General features: G+C 35.9%; 1 protein-coding gene across 3 annotated transcripts in view; it reads left to right on the forward strand.

Annotated features, from left to right (window-relative positions):
* Window positions 1-17,666, forward strand: part of LOC134794319 (glutamate receptor ionotropic, kainate 2) — a 35,734-nt gene that overhangs the window by 4,981 nt on the left and 13,087 nt on the right. For all 3 annotated transcript variants that reach the window (XM_063766088.1, XM_063766090.1, XM_063766089.1), the window contains exons 2-8: window positions 8,107-8,183; window positions 10,593-10,748; window positions 12,151-12,335; window positions 12,959-13,116; window positions 13,556-13,697; window positions 14,143-14,310; window positions 15,265-15,285. In XM_063766088.1, coding sequence (XP_063622158.1) covers window positions 8,108-8,183; window positions 10,593-10,748; window positions 12,151-12,335; window positions 12,959-13,116; window positions 13,556-13,697; window positions 14,143-14,310; window positions 15,265-15,285 — 906 coding nt within the window. In that variant the 5' untranslated portion in view covers window position 8,107. The remainder of the gene's footprint in view (window positions 1-8,106; window positions 8,184-10,592; window positions 10,749-12,150; window positions 12,336-12,958; window positions 13,117-13,555; window positions 13,698-14,142; window positions 14,311-15,264; window positions 15,286-17,666) is intronic.

Below are 17,666 nucleotides of genomic sequence, written 5' to 3' on the forward strand. Positions count from 1 at the left end.
TGCAAACAATGTCGATTTCCTGGCAACCTCATACTTTGTATTCTGCGAGCGACCCCGAGAGCCGGCAGTGTGTTATTGCGCCACAAGAATTTCTAATAATGTCTCTAAGCGATGCGTCGTCTAGAAGGTAACTGGGTTGGTAATCTGTGGTTGTGCCCGACATATATTGATGATCGTACTATTACCACCGTACGTTGCCACCGAGAATAACAATCTCGTTTCCATAATGAAAACAACAGTTCTCTTTATGTCCTGTACTGAATAATTTCTTAAATTACTTTCAGAGGCAGCGCTTTATTTCGCTTTATGAAAAGTACATGCTAAATTACATAAGTAGTTTAAAAAATAATATGTAGATTAGAACACATGCACTGCCAGCGACCCGCCATCGCCATGCGGGTTCTCTCTTCGTAGGCGCTTTTCGGCGATAATACGGGAAAACCCGTATGTATACGGGTTTTCCCGTATTATCGCCTACGCTCGTAGCACGTAGCTTGCGCTGGCACTGAATCGGTGATTTCTGAAAGTGTAGGATTATTCGGCGCGATTCGGGAAATGAATTAGAGATTCACTAGATGGGTGAATCAACTTTTAAATGTCCACATGATGAAATTATGGATTTTTATTTTTATTTGTTATTGTCCATATTTATATACTTTATTTAAAAGATAAGTTTCTCTAGTTTATGATTATGTATAAAGCAGAGCTGTTTTTTTAAGAATTTAGTGAATATGACGAAAAAAATTCACCAGCCCAAATCTGCCCTATCCCCTGGACCACTATCCGAAAGTATTTTTAAACATACTAGACATCAATTATTGTTTAAACAATTATTTTAATTACATTAATTACACAATGCTGTATAATTTTTTATCTTTATATATGGCATATACTCACGAAATTTCACAATATATCCCTAAAATGTATCCCCTGGACAACTCTTATTTCACATAATCGGATTTTTAGAATTAAAACGCGAAATAGTTATAGTGATGTAAGAAAATGGCTCCTGCTACTTTGTTTTATATTGCATTATTGTACCTTTAAAAAAATATGAACTGCTCTTTAATTTACAAAGAAAAAAATAAAGATATCTGTTTTTCAATCTAGGGACAACTTAGTTGTCCCATAGACATATCTGGTTGTCCAATGGAAATATTAATAATAAATCTTAAAGAGGGTACTAAATGAAACAAATTTAATAAAATATCAGAAAGCACCAACATATATATGTATGTTAGTGCTTTCTGATACTTTATTGAATTTGTTTCAGACCCTATAAAAATCTAAAAAAGTCTAAGAGACAACCAAAATGTCCTATGGACAACCACTTCCGTTGTCCAAGTGACTAGTTGTCAGAGGGACTTATCTAAAACTTTGAGCCGTATAATAAATTCTAAAGATTTTTTGTGTTTATTTCACCCTTACGGTAAAATATATGTGAAGTAGTATCTGGTACAATACAATTTATTGTAATATGTTAAGTATTTATGTATTTATGCCAGTGGTCCGATGGACATATAATAAAGCCACCCACACTCTCCAACAGTACTCGACCGACTGACGCCGCGAGTTTCGTGTAATCAAAATGGCGAGTAGGCCTATCTGCTTACCAGAAACTTGAACTTGTCGTCAAGTATCTTGCTACGTTATATATATTTAGATTTCATAGATAATTTATGGTTGTCCAGTTGACCTGCATGACGTGGATAATTCAAGGGACAAAATTTAAACACAAGAAATTCATAAACCGTTACATGCAAATATAACAAATCGGTATATTTTATTGATGATACTTATCCATAAAAATGATTATGTGTTTAAATATCAATTCCACAACAGTATTTTTTTCATAATACAAAGTTTTACGGTGCACTGTTGCAAGGGGACAATCCGTCCTACTATGGATAACCAACTTTTGGTCTGTTGGACAACCAATAAAGAACGGGTAAATTGTAAACAAAATGAAATGTTTTGTAATAAAATGTTAGAAAATATTAACAGGAACATAGCGGAATACTAAAAAAACTCATACTTTTGTATAAATTTGTATTATCGATCAGGGACTCTGTACGTGTGACGTTGAACACTAAAAGTTTATTCACCCAGATATGAAATAGTAAAGATATGTGACGTTCCACGGCAAAAGGTACCATGGTCCCGGCTGAATATTGGAGCGGCGTTAATAATAGCGTAAGCGCCAGCCGCCATAAGGTCGCGCCCGAATCGCGCCGATTGTTATTCATTATTTTGCAAATGACTTCGATTTGGGTTCCACCAGTTGACAGTTACCTACTGCCACGAGATAAACGCGAGCAACGTCCTTGTCAATTTTTTTTCGGTAAGGATAAGGATAGTTAGAGTTCGTTATTCTGAGTAGAAATAATATGAAAATTCTCACCTCTAATATAAAACTAGGGAGTACAACTTTTAATAGAAATACCCGAATGTCTACCTTAGTCGTAGGTATAAAGTACATACGTGGTAGTCTTAAAATTTTAGAAATCCTACTTTTTGGATTTGAGTCTAATTACTCTTCTTGTCTTCTAAGAGTAAATCTTTCTTCTTCTTTGTTTCTGATTATAATTATTTTTGTCTTAAAAACGTAGGTACCTATTTACGTTTTGCACTTGATATACGACACCGAGTAAGATTGTAAACCGTTCAAAGTATTCGTTTACAATCTAACGATGGTTAGGTCAGGTTAGTTTGTAATCTTTCTACCGTCAGCGAGATTGTAAACTGACGGCTGCTTGCTTTTACGATTACATATACAAGTAATGCAACGGATATTGCACGAAAATTAAGGTCTCAGTCAACATCCGCCCTCTTCGCTATTGCTATATTGCAAATTAGAGTTTGGAAGCTACGCTTACCAAGTGACCAGTGAGAAATAGGCCTAGGGTTAGGGAGAAAACCAAAATATCCGAAAATTAAAATATCCGATTTTAAAGCGATTTCTTATCGATTTGGTACTCACAGCGCATCTCACTCGCAGAAATACAATATAAGCGAGGCCGAATAATGTCAAAAGGAGATCAAATTGATACTAATCTATATGTTAGAACCGGCCTCCTAACTTAGCTGTATTATACGAGTAGCACCTACATTTTTGGATATAAAACAATCTTAACCAAGTGAAAAGAGGGTTAAGATTTATGTCTGTCTTTATGCCTCTCGCGTGCTTGGTTTTGTGTAGAAATGACAGTAACTGCAATTTTTATACAAGAAGGTATTTTTTAGGGAGGCGACTATCCCCTGACAGTAACCAAATTACTTATTGAATTGTTTTTTTTTCACCAATAAGCCAAATTTGGCGAGGTGAGTATATAGGTCATACTGAGAAACTTTAACTATGGGACGAAACCTGAAAACGCGAAAAATATTTTGGCTCTCCCATGGAAAACATCGATATCTGATCAGACAAAATGTATGAAATAGCGATGTCATGGTTTTTTCCCGTCATACTTACATAGTGTTACTTGAAATAAATGAAATGTATTATTATTTATTATAATAAAAATTGCTCAAGTATGACCTATATATTCACATCGCAGAATATGGCTAAGGGTTGAAAAACATCCTGTAAATGATAAATGAGGGCTTCGGGGAAATTGCTCGTATAAAAACTACAGGCGTTCCGTGTTTGATTATTACGAAAGATAAAACATGGTATAATGAACTTTTTCGAGAATGAAACATAGTATTATCAAGCTGAAAACTGCTAAATTTATTTAAAATTCTCCTAAATCGCCGCTACATATATTGTAAATAGGTAAGTAGGAAAAACACAAATGCCCCGTAAATATTTCTACCTCAACAAAATACAAATCGTCGGTTTTTGTTAATCGTATCTATATCGCCGGAGACGTCTACAACTTTGTCCGCGTTGAACGGCCCATTCGAACATTAAGATACGTCAAATATTACGTCTAGATACGATATGGATTTAGGGTTGCCAGATCGAAAGGCGCTATTATCGGGAAAAAATATAAATTTATCGGGATTTTGGGACTTAAGTCGGGAAAAAATAAACATTCAAATTAAAGTAATTGTATTAAAAACGACGATATTTTATATTATTGGCACTACGTCAGCTGCTCTGCCCATAGACGTTTTTATATAAAAATAGAAAAAAATCTTTGGGATCTTGAACAAACAAAAAAAAAATCGCGGCGGTAAAAAACAGTTCGGAACTTGAAAGTATTGTTTTATAACGTGAAGCTGTTTTTCGGGACAATTTTCACTTTGTCGGGAATCGGGAACACATGCTAAAAATCGGGAGAATCCCGCCAAATCCCGACCATCTGGCAACCCTATATGGATTAGATATGGCAGTGTCAAAAGTGACGTTTCTTCAAACAAAAACGTTCGAATCGGGCCGGGAATCGATAAAACTTTGTACCACATTTTCACCTCCTTTGGGGTTCGATTTCAATAAATCCTTTCTTAAAATAAAAGTAGTGGAGCTCGACAGTATTTGGAGAACTAGTTTCAAATTTTAAGGTCCTAATAAATAACTAAAATAATATGTAACTTGTGTAAATGTAATGTAATTATGTGATGTATTTTATAATTAATGTAATATTGGTGTAATGTTTTAATTTGTAATACAATAAAATTATAATACTGATTAAAATACCTGAAACTAGATAATATTATCACATAACAAGGTTACGGCCCTAATAAATTGGTGTGCTGTAAGGTTTTTTGTTAGTTCAGTGTTTGAAGATGAGCAGTAAGATACAAACCAAATACATTTACTTTAGATTAAGCAGGACTTTGCCACTTAGAATACCTATCTAATTAATTTCATTATACTGCAGATACTTAGGCTTAGGTAGCGTGCGCAAGCCAAGCGAGCGAGTCAATACGTGAGTTCAAAGTGATTCAGTGGAACAAAGGAGGACTCGGGGGACATGTTCCCTTATCTTACTTCATTATTAAGGATACTTCGACCCGTTGGGATCGCTGTGTTAACTCCTTTGCATCTCTTAGCTGGTAGCGTTACCTGTCACCTTAACAATAGCGTGACGGTTTGGCGCGTAGGGTTCTTAGTTTAGTTTCGATTTCTGATGTCTATTTTTAGATATAAGTACTTACGTACACTTACTATAAATATTAGCTGAACACTAAGGGCGCCCGCTAGCTGGCGCGGTTGCACGGAGCGTGTGGCGGTTTCGACAAAAAAGTCGTGAATCCTTTAAAATTACCTACTTCCTTTGTAGTCACATCCTCAAGGCATGATTACGTATTCATGGACAATTAATGTGTAATAATTACCCTGTACAAGTAATGAGAAGCTCTTGAAGTGCGCGAACGGTGGATGCTCAATTGCCCTACATTCCCCACCCGACCACAAGTATGCCGCGGCATTTCTAATTGATTTCATTGAGCACGTGCCGGAGTATTGTACAAGGTATTGCTAATACGTAGTTTGAAGAAAAATGTAATGACAATGACAATGAATTTGATTTCTCACTCGCGCTTCTATGCTATTTTAACTGTCACGTCCAGTAAAATTGGGCGATAGATAGGTAGATAGACAAGAGAGGGAAACTCTATTCCTTGATTTGCCATGCCACCATTTTCTACTGACAAAACTACTTTGTAAGACTGTAATAAGTATATCTGATGCTATGTACTGTATGTAATAGACTGGCTACCTCGTCACGTGTAAGTTAAATACAATTATTTTACCCCTTGCATAACATTAAGTAAGTAAACACTTTATTGTACGAAAAAAAGGAATCTAGACACGCGGTAGCGTGTCCAGCCAAGTTCAAAGAAAAAGGAACTGGCGACGCAGCAACCGTGTGTAATATTACACGAACCATTTCGAGCTACTTTTGACCCCTTGACAATTTGAAACCTACTTAACCTACACTAATGAAATTTGGCACATGTATTCAAGCCCCTTAGCTTGTCCAAAATACAAAATTTCATAAACGTAGCTCAAACAGTTACTGATAAATTAACGTTTAAAAACCGGCATTTTTGTGACTGACTGACATATAGATCATAAACCTAACCCACTTCCAGATGACCTAGAAACTTGAAATTTGGCATCAAGGTAGACTATTAGGTGTATATAGAGGGAAAAATCTGAAAAGTGGAAATTATTGATATTTCGATGGAAAAAAAAAATTAATACTTATAGACCAAAAACCTAACCCACTGCTAGATGACTTAGAAACTTGATATTTGGCATCAAGGTAGACTATTAGGTGTATATAGAGGAAAAAATCAAAAAACTGGAAATTATTGATATTTTGATGAAAAAAAAATAATTAATACTTATAGACCAAAAACCTAACCCACTTCTAGATGACATAGAAACTTGATATTTGGCATCAAGGTAGACTATTAGGTGTGTATAGAGGGAAAAATCTGAAAACTGGAAATTATTGATATTTCGATAGAAAAATAATAATTAATACTTATAGTCCAAAAACCTAACCCCTCTTCTAGATCACTTAGAAACTTGATATTTGGCATCAAGCTAGACTATTAGGTGTATATAGAGGAAAAAATCTAAAAACTGGAAATTATTGATATTTTGATGGAAAAAAATAATTAATACTTATAGACCAAAAACCTAACCCACTTCTAGATGACTTAGAAACTTGATATTTGGCATCAAGGTAGACTATTAGGTGTATATAGAGGGAAAAATCTGAAAACTGGAAATTATTGATATTTCGATGGAAAAATACCTAATAGTCTACATTAGGTTTATATAGAGGGAAAAATCTGAAAACGGGAAATTATTGATACTTAGATGTAAAAAAAATAATTAGGTAATATTTATAGACCAAAAACCTAACCCACTTCTAGATCACTTAGAAACTTGATATTTGGCATGAAGGTAGACTATTAGGCGTATAAAAAAGGAAAAAATCTGAAAACAGAAACTTTATAACAATTGACCGCGCGTTAGCGAGGGTCTCCTTTTCAGCTTAGGCAAACTGCTTTTATGATAAATACCTACAATAGTAATTTCTGTACAAAAAGTAATGATATCCCAACAAAAACATAAATGTGAAATGAGAGCCAAGTTCAATATTAAGAATATGTGTTGTTGTTGACTCGCTGACAAAAGAATTGAGATCTATATGGGTGCCAAGTTCTGTGTTGTGTAGAAAATCCTGAAATTATAAAGGATTTGTCTTGGCTAGTTTTTACGTATAGGCTACTTTTCTAAAATTTGGTTTGTTGGTAAAAACTAGCCAAGTCAAATCCTTTATAATTTCAGGATTTTCTACACAACACAGAACTTGGCACCCATATAGATCTCAATTCTTTTGTCAGCGAGTCAACAACAACACATATTCTTAATATTGAACTTGGCTCTCATTTCACATTTATGTTTTTGTTGGGATATTGGTTACATCAGATAAAACATAAACATTATGGTTTTATTGGAGAAATTTTCCTGGACTTTGCTCATTCACTTTTTAAGGAAAAAAGACGCATTATTTTCAGCTTCGTTAAGTGTGTTTAATGTTATTATGCATTGTACGAATATTAATCTACTGACTTCTGATGTAACTATAAGTAATGAAGTGTTTTCGGTAGAGCCTTCAAATGTATCGCGTGTGGTAGATAAACTTTTAGCCACACCACACATGATCCTAATTACGCGGTTAAGTTACACCATTTCCGCTAGTATTATCGAGATGAATTATTATTATGAACACAAATACGAATTCGTCTTTACAATTGTATAGGACATAGGATCATCTAAACACACTTCGCAAACTGGCTCATTAGCATTTAGGCATTTTATATCATATACTGCCGGATTCAAACTTTAAGATACGTCAATTAATAGATCTAGAAACGATATGGATTAGATGTGTCAGTGTCAAAAGTGACGTATTTGTTTGAAGAAACGCCACATTTGACACTGACATATCTAATCCATACCGTTTTTAGATCTATTGATTGACGTATCTTAAAGTTAGAATCGGGCCGTCAGTCTGATTTATGTATTGTCTAAATTCCCCGTTGCCCTCTAAAAGTTTGGTCGAGGTGACCAAAACTAGGGCGGCATTTTATGCGCAAAATGGCGAAATTGAAAAAGTTATAACTTTTTTGTTTCAGGATGAGAGGAGCCAAGGCAATTTATCTGATCCTATTTTTTGGTCACCTTTCTGCGTTGCCGGATACAATAAGGATTGGTAAGGAAGGATATTAACGTATTGACTTGAATATTTCTAGTACGTACCTATACATACATACTTATGAGTAGGTATGTTGTTTATTTTATACCTAAGCAAGAATTGATTCTACTTCTCAAACTAACTTCTTAGAATCTGTAACTTTCTAATATTTAAAGGACGAATTATATTTTTTACGGTAAGTACCTACCATAATTAAATATTAGAACAATTAATAAATCCATTGTTTGGGAATTTTAATAGAATTTATTCATCAACTGACCGAAAGCAAGTATTTTTTTATTTGAATAAAAAATACTATTAACCAAGAAATCAGGAGATACGATGACACTCATCGTTGATAGTGATAGTAAGGATTGGTTTACATACTATCACATCGACATAATGTGGAAATAGTCACACATACATACATACATACATACACATATTTACATAGTGTGTAGACTTCTCGTAGCATCTGTCATCTCGGTACATTTATTCCATTCGTTTAGCGTTTGTCGATGTACGATTGTTATCTTGGCTGGGCCCCCTGTCGTGAAATACGTGGGTAGACCATAGATACGATTCATAATTATTACTTCGAGAAACATAATTAAATCTTTTTATTTAAACACTCCAAATTAGATGTGACATAAAGACTGTTAAATCGAAATAATATTAATACCTATTAAAGTTATCTAGAGTTACACCAAACAGTCTGCAGCGATTTTGATAGCCCACGCAGGGCAAGTGTTATTTATACGTCATAATTTCACAGAAGTTTGACATTTGAAATTTGACTTTTCTTGCTCTAACTCTACTTAAGTTTAATAAGTAAACTAGTAATAATTCAAGCGAAGTTTGTATATAACACAAATTCCACAGTTCTAAATTCTCTAAATAATTTAACAGAAAATTAAGGATTGTAAGAAGTGACGGATAAAGTAAAATATCTGCTAGCGATATAATTAGAAGACCCGAGAAGGAATGCTTTTAAATTGATTCTTGTAACTTTACTCGCTAGGAAAGCAATTATTTAATGATTAAAAATACTAAGTAAGTACCTTACTCGTAGGTAATATAGGTATATCTATTTAGTCTTATTCCGATGGACTGATGGTTGATTTGATACTGACATCTGCCAAATGTTTTAACAATGATGTAGGTAGGTAGGGTATGTAGGTAGGTCATAGTTAGTAGGTATGGAAGCGCCAGCGACAGCATCAACAGAGATAAGTCTCTGACATCTCTGATGGCTTACATCGACGTGATTGCATGATTACAACCACTGCCCTATGTTATTTATGCTGTCGTGTACGTGTTTCTATGAATATATTTATACATGTGCTAGCTGTAAAAACGAGAGTATTATAATATCCAGTCTATCTCAAAATTCCTCTTATAGGTACTGTTATCATATATATAATAAATAAAACTAGCAAAGCTCTTTGGTGTCCTGAATAAAAACAGGTCTTATCTGAACGTCTATTTCAAATGAACGAAACTTTCCAAATTAGTTAATGGCTGCCTAATTAGTGACGTCGTAAAAATTTACGTCGTTTTAGTAAAGGTACATAAATATAAGTTAAAATTCATCCATGCCAGGGTTCACCTTGACTAGATTAATTACTTGTAAATATAAACATTTTCTCTTGTAAATGTTTCGTGGTTGAGAGCAGACTAAAGTTACCTACGTCAAGTGAATAAGTAATATACATAATGTAAACGTACTGGTGCTCGACGCGGTCCCAGTACATGTCATCTTGAAACTTAAGTCATTGTTAATAGAGGTGACAGCAAGGGGTCATCTATTGGGCATTAGCATGTCGAGCACTAGTACGTTTACCTTACATATTTTGGTGGCGTAGTATTTTGTAAGTGGTAGAAGACAAAGTGAATGCAACTGCTACAATGTCAATATAAAAATACGACTTGGGTACAGTAGGGTCACTGTGGAGCTATTTAAGCTAATTTTATTCTAGCACAGTCGCTTCGCATAAATAGCGGCGTTCAATCTTTAATAATCTTAATGATTTGTTAATTTCGCAGTAGTAAGTGATGTTAAATTGAGATTAAATTGACATTGATTTATGTACATAATTGTATTGTAATTTGCTTAAAACTTTGGGCAAAGGTAATCCAATCTGAGGGACGTTAGCAATGCGGTGAAACGAGATGATGTAACGCATTTTAAGTGAATCGCACATGTAAAATAACATTGCTTTTACCAATAAATGTCTAATTTTGATGGCTCAACGCGTAATGAAACGTATGTATAGGTACACACAGCCAGCGCGTTTTAAGTTTCTTTGTAAAAACATAAAGCAAAGTACAGGCAGTGGTCGCGCGACGAGTTATGCTATGTTACGCTACGCTATGTTACGTGCCCATTCATTAGGATTACGATCATAGTTAACCTATGTGTGGCAGGTGGCCTGTTCCATCCTGAAGATGACAAGCAGGAGGTAGCGTTCCGCTACGCCGTGGAGCGCGTCAACGCGGACCGCGCTATTCTGCCGCGGGCCAAACTGCTTGCGCAGGTTGAGACCATCTCGCCGCAGGACAGCTTCCACGCTTCCAAGAGAGGTAAGTTAGAAGCAATTACATATATTTAATATGTAACTCATTTTTGTGTTTCGTTAATTGCTCGACATGTGGATCTCTATACCGAGGAGCTTCAGAGCCGTTTGTATTAGGGTCTCCCCTGATATATCGACGCGCATTCGGCAAAAGCCGATAGGAAAAAGCTTTATGTCCACGCAATAAGAGCGAAAAAGTCGTCGTTCGGCTCGGCTCGCATCGGCCGACGCGTCGACGGCTTTTTCGCTCTTATTGCGTGGACATAAAGCTTTTTCCTATCGGCTTTTGCCGAATGCGCGTCGATATATCAGGGGAGACCCTTAGATATCGAAGCAGACAACTGTAGGCAGCCTTGGGCACGAGTTTACGATCTTACGAGTACAAAATTTAGATAATTTAAGACACTAATTTTAGGACACCAAGATACGTACGATACAGAATTATCTACCTACTGTACCTACGTGCATACATATTTAACGAATACCTATATCATTTGAAAGGAAAAGAATGAGAGAAATACTCGTAATTGCCACACTCGACGTGTAGAGTGGCCCTTCTATAACTCAGTTGTTAAGGCAAACGCCATTAGAGATGAAAGGTCCAAATCAATTTTTCGTTTGAGGGCTAGTTTAGTCGAGTTATTGCTAAAACGATTGAGGTACGGAAAAACCGTTTAGGATACGGTTAAAAGAGTGGTCCAATTTAAAGCTTGTTTTTTTTAATTCGTTTTTAGGTATTGGAAATTCGTTTACCGTAGAAATAAATTAGCTTTGAGCCAATATCTCCATTTGATACATAACATATACATGTAGGATAGGTACTTTAATGGCGTTCAGTTTAGAATAAACAGGTATACACCAAAACGGTTCTAGGATGTTTTTGATATATATATAAACCAGGTAAACCCTTACAAGCACTGTTGGAAGGGTTTACCTGTAGCCTAACTACAGGCTGTACGTAAGCATCCAATTTAGCGAGGTGGGTTGACGGGATGACAAACTCTTTCTTTTGAATACAAAGTAGCTCGGGGAACTTTTTAAGAGCCTATTTCTTCTACAGAAATTCCTGACTATTTACTCTTTTGCACAAAGTTATTTCGAGAGCTAAGCTCGTCCAAGAGCGAGATTATGAATAAATATTTTTTCCGACGTATAATACTTCAATATATATCTTTCGAGTTGTTTCACACATTTTGTCATAGTATGTATCAAGTATGTATATCATTTTTATTTTTGTCAAATATCAAGAGAAGGAGAGAAACGACTGAGGCGTATCTCATCGTAAGTGATGGCAAAATACACATCCATCATCCAATTTTCTAAAAACTGATCACCTATTACGCATACATTCCAGAAACCTAGAGCAATTTACAAGTAACCTTAGACTGAAATTAACATCTTGCTCGTAGTATGCCATCTGCTCCGAAGCGGGGTGGCGGCCATCTTCGGCCCCCAAAGCGCCCCGGCGGCAGCGCACGTGCAGTCCATCTGCGATACCATGGAGCTGCCCCACCTGGAGACCCGATGGGATTATCGCACTCGCCGGGAGTCTTGTCTCGTCAACCTCTATCCACATCCTGCTGCTTTGAGCCGGGTATGTATGCTCTATACATTATGTCTCAACACACGGAGCTGCCCCACCTGATCTGGTGGGACTACCGCATGCACCACGAGTCGTGTCTTGTCAACCTCTATCCGCAATCTTCCTTGAGCCGGGTATGTACATATGTCTATACATCTCTGAAACACAAAGAGCTGCCTCTCCTGATCTGGTGGGACTACCGCGCACACCGCGAGACGTGTCTCGTCGACCTCTATCCTCATCATGCTGCCTTGAGCCTGGTATGCCACGTGATATATGCAACTAATAAAGTATAGAGCAAGTCGAATCGGACACAATTTATAGTTGTTAAATTGAGATAAGGTGCTCAAAATTGGGTATTTTAACACGTTGTTTGCCATGAACATCACCGGTGGGATCAAGTAATATTCTCTGTGTGGCCGTGAGCATCACCGGATTCACCGGTGGGATAAAACGCTCATTACCTCTTTATTAACCTCAGTAGTCCTATGCTGTGAGCATCACCGGTGGGATCACTAAATTTGTTTGGGACGTGGGAGCAAGACTTTAGGTGAAGTATGGTGGGCAGCCAACGTGTTAATTGTAAGATCGAAGGACTTGATTTTTTCTCATTTAATTTTACTTGTTACTAACAGGCTTATGTGGACCTGGTACGAGCGTGGGGTTGGAAGTCGTTTACAATCGTGTACGAAAATAGCGACGGTCTAGTTCGGCTTCAGGAGCTACTGAAAGCCCATGGGCCTTTAGAGCTGCCAGTTGCCGTGAGGCAACTGCCGGACTCACATGACTACAGGTACGTAACTTTTACCAACAGATACCAAAGAAATCTTACATTCTGTTATTGATTATGTAACACTAAAATCTTTCATACGTCAAAAACAAACGATTCATATAGTTACAACCATTTAGGCTACAAATATACACATGTAAATATTCGGGTAACATCATTAACTCCGTAAAATGCGAAATGAGTTCAGTAAATGTTGGAACTATGTTAGTTAAAAGTTATGATTACCTCATGTTAAAGTTGCATTTCATTAAACAAATATTATTCCTCATACATTTACGAGCATAATTTCATTGGTATAAGAACAAAGTAGTATATGAAACGAAACAATAATTTTGGCATGATTTTAAGTATTATGGATAATTTCCGTGAAATAAATAGTTAAACGCGCTTCCAACGTCTCTATCTTTATTTGAAATTTGAAGGCAATCGTTTATCCAACCAGGCCTCTACTAAAGCAGATTAAGAACTCGGCGGAATCACACATAGTGCTGGACTGTGCGACAGACAGGATTCGAGATGTCTTACAGCAAGCACAACAGATCGGGATGATGTCGGACTACCACAGCTATCTCATCACCTCTCTGGTAATATTGCTGTCTACTAACACAATACCCACGGATTACCTAACTAAATACTCACTACTCACTCGTGTTTGAAGTATACCTATGTGTAGCTTCCCATCAGAGAAGAGTCCCTATGCTTCATCTGCAATAAGGACGCGTCTATCAGAATTTCTGTTGGAATTTCGGATGGACACGTCCTTATTGCACTTGAAGCATAAGGACCCTTCTGTGGAAAGCCACGTATAATAGCTCATCGCTTTGCACATGCGACATTTTCAAGAAGTATTAAAGGAAAAATCTCGACCGTCGTTAGTGAACACTGCCGGCGGGATAGCTGATACTTTAGCTTAAAACTTTAGTTATTCTATTTCGATCCCACAAATTGGCGCTACGAACATAATCCTCTCATAGAAAATATGTGAATATGTCGCTTACAAAATGTTGATACCTCTTATTATTTTAACAGGACTTACATAGCGTTGATTTAGAAGAATTCAAGTACGGTGGAACTAATATAACCTCACTGAGATTGCTAGACCCTGAAAGGGCGGACGTGCAAAGAGTAGTCAGAGACTGGGTCTATGATGAGGCAAGGAAAGGGAGGAAATTGCAACTAGGACATACCTCTGCTAAGGTACATTTAAAATTGTCTACGAGAACACAGATGAAATAATAGATACTACCCTACCACACACTATAACTCATTGAAAAATCATTTTGCATTTGAAGTTTGCTGTGAGATAATACTATAAACAAAAAAATTGAATGAGTTTTCCATAGGCTGTTATGGCTCTTAATGTGTGGTTGGGCAGAATAGCACCATGTGTTAATAAACATTTTTTTAACGCGTTGTCGTCGATGAATTTTAACGCAAATACTTAGCGTTACTGTTTACTTGCAATCTCATGTAATACCTAAATAATATGAAATAGAATGCACTATGACGAATTGGGAATAGTCCCAATTCGTATAGAGCCTTAACCTTCTTTTACAATAATTCCTAGCCGTGGAAAGCATCCGGAAATCATCATCATGATAACATCAAGAACGTTATTCGTTCTTGATATTTTAACTCAATATTAAAATACTTGCGATTTAGGCACTACCAGTAAGGCAGTAAAACATATATTAATAATGTTATCAATCTTTCGTATTATTCCAGTTTTCCTATTATACCTTTTCATCCCACTCACTACATTATCAATAACAGTAACCTGTACCTAAGGTGTGTGTACAGTAGAACGGGGTGACTTTCAAATGCAGGGGCGACTTTAAAATTCTAGTTTTTAAGCCATAATATATTTTTATGCGAGATTTTTTACAGTAAGTGAAGATGAATATATAGTAATCTAACTAGTTACAGGAACATTTTCAGTAAATAATGAATAATGGTAATTGTATGGCCGTTTTAAATCTATCAAAGTAACCCCAAATTTTCCAAAGTCACCCCGGTCTATGGTACTGAGAGTGTCTGGCCCGAAAATATCAAAGTTAACGACGTAATACCAAACTATTGAGCAATTCCTAAAATAGAGATAGAGCAGACTAAACTTGTTTAGCATAATGATATTGCTTGTTTTGTTTACAGGAAAACATGACCTTTATAAAGGTGAGTATACAAGTTTACAAGATATTTATTTACTTTACTAAGTTAAATTGTTTACTAACCTCAACTTAATCTTCAAAATAATATAACATTTTCATTCAACTACATACGCCCTATCTCGAATTAAATTTACACGTAATAATTACCTTCCTCCACAAACACAGTTTGTGAATGTTTTCGACGTATTTATTTTGTAGAATTAGGATGTAAGTCTGCTCTATCCATTACAAGAAGAGCCTAAGAATAATTACGAAAATATAATTAGCTTTACGGCGGTAGAATTATGTACCAGTTCCCATCGCTAATTCAATAGTACCGGGTTCAAATGACATTTATTTCGTCAGTGAGCTGATTTTAACACATTTACTGCTTAAAAAAAACAACGGGTTGCACTCCGGGAGTGCCGGCAGAAGTGAAAACTCAATGACATTGTAACAGTTTTTCGATCAGGTCACGTGTCCGTCTTACGTCTTACGAATCTTACGGTCACGTGACACCTGTCGCGAGTTTAACATTTTTTCCCCATCACAAAAAGTGCACAGCGCCGCTAAAGAAGTTTTCACTTCAAAAAAACTGGTGACTTTCATCTAGTGCGGTGACAGTCCAAAAGTGGGTCTGTCAGACTTTTGTACTATGCCTAGCAGATTCTTTCGACCATCTTTGTGCCTTGTACTAAAAAGCAAAACAGGCCTGGCCGACGATACTTAAGTACTTATTTGTTACATTTTTTGATTACCTACATACTGTTAGTTGTATTTGCGTCTGCGAGCCCAGCCAAGTGACAATTGTTTATAAAAAAAACTTTCTTAAGTAACGAATGGAAATGTTCACGCGACTTTTCGTTCGCATCCGTAATCATACGTTTTAAGTTTCGATTGACGTTTGTCGACTAAGTTAAAGGGCCCCAAGTTCGTGTTAGTACGTTATTTCGTTAGTTTTGTTTCTGGCGCAAATAATAAGGAATTCTAATATTTTTTATTCAAATTATACATATGAAAAAAATCTGTATTATTTAATCTCTTCAATAAAATAATAACCAATATTTTAGTGATTAAACTGAGAGTAATACGACGGTCGAAACTGTCAGAAGGCCGCGAACAGCTGTGTTGTATGCGTGCACTTTTTTTAGGCGTAAGGTGCGCGCTCTCACTTGTTAAGCTTATAGGAAGGAAAAGCTAAACCCATTCGAATAAAAGTTTTTGGGAGTGTTTCTGTGGGTTCCTTAGTATTTGATTTGATAAGAAAAAAGATTGAATATATGCATAGAAATACCTTAAATTGCAATAAATCGACTCACGAAATAGCGGTCATTTTATTTTTCGTGTGTCTCCTATTTCGTGCCACTAACGAATCAAGGATTTTCTAGATACATTTTGAGTGCTTGTTTTTAAATATAACAACGAAGATAATTAAAAAAATAAATTAGAAAACAATTAATGTATTTCATGAAGTTTCGTATGAGCGAAATTCGGTATATGTTTTTTTCACTAGAATTCTCATAAAACGAGTTTGAATTGAATGTGATCCGAGTTAAAATTTTAAGGTATATTCCACGTATATTCTCATATTAACTACTAGCACAATTTTATTTATAATTCAATTTATTTGATTTATTTTTGTGTATTTAGTTTTGATTTATATTTAACGTATAAGATAGTTAATTTTTTTTTGTAAATATTTTTTTTTAATATTTTTATTTATATAGTTTGGCTTTTAATCAAGTATTAAAGTACCCATATGGTTTACAAAGTCTTCATTCAACCATTAAAGTCGACGAGTACAAAAAACTTTAAAATAGCTCTCAATTTAACATTTTTTTTTAATTATTATTTTTAATTTGACCTTACAATTACTCGTACGTAGGTAAGACCGTTAAATATTTAAAATGATTATCAGCAAATTATCACCAATTACTCTAAGAAAACTTTATTCCGAAACAGGGGACACGAATTCACGAACTTAGGAGCTGAGCTAAATTTGTATCACGAAATGGGAGCCAAATAAGAGGTTCACGAAAAAATTCATATAAAAAAAGTTTCAACTAAAACCCTACAGTTTATACATATGTCGTAGTCAGATCGTATAATCCGCCGTATTACATTACGGCTAGCCGTTATCAAAAACAGGGGCGTTTTGAAATGCGGCGGTTCGACGATTAGCCGGATTGTCATTGCGATACGTTCTTCAATAAGGCGGCCAACGTTTAGCCGCATCGTACTACTATTTTAGATTGTAGAGTGACCAGTTCTTTCGGTCGCCTACGTAACCGGAGTTTGACAATGTTTGCAATTTAATTTATTTTTACCATGGTCCCACCGCACTACATGTGTTTATTTTCCAAAACATTTCCTTCGCAACTTAAATAGACGGAGCCCCGCAAGCGG

Source organism: Cydia splendana, chromosome 10 (genome assembly GCF_910591565.1).
Source record: "Cydia splendana chromosome 10, ilCydSple1.2, whole genome shotgun sequence".
Lineage (NCBI taxonomy): Eukaryota > Metazoa > Arthropoda > Insecta > Lepidoptera > Tortricidae > Cydia > Cydia splendana.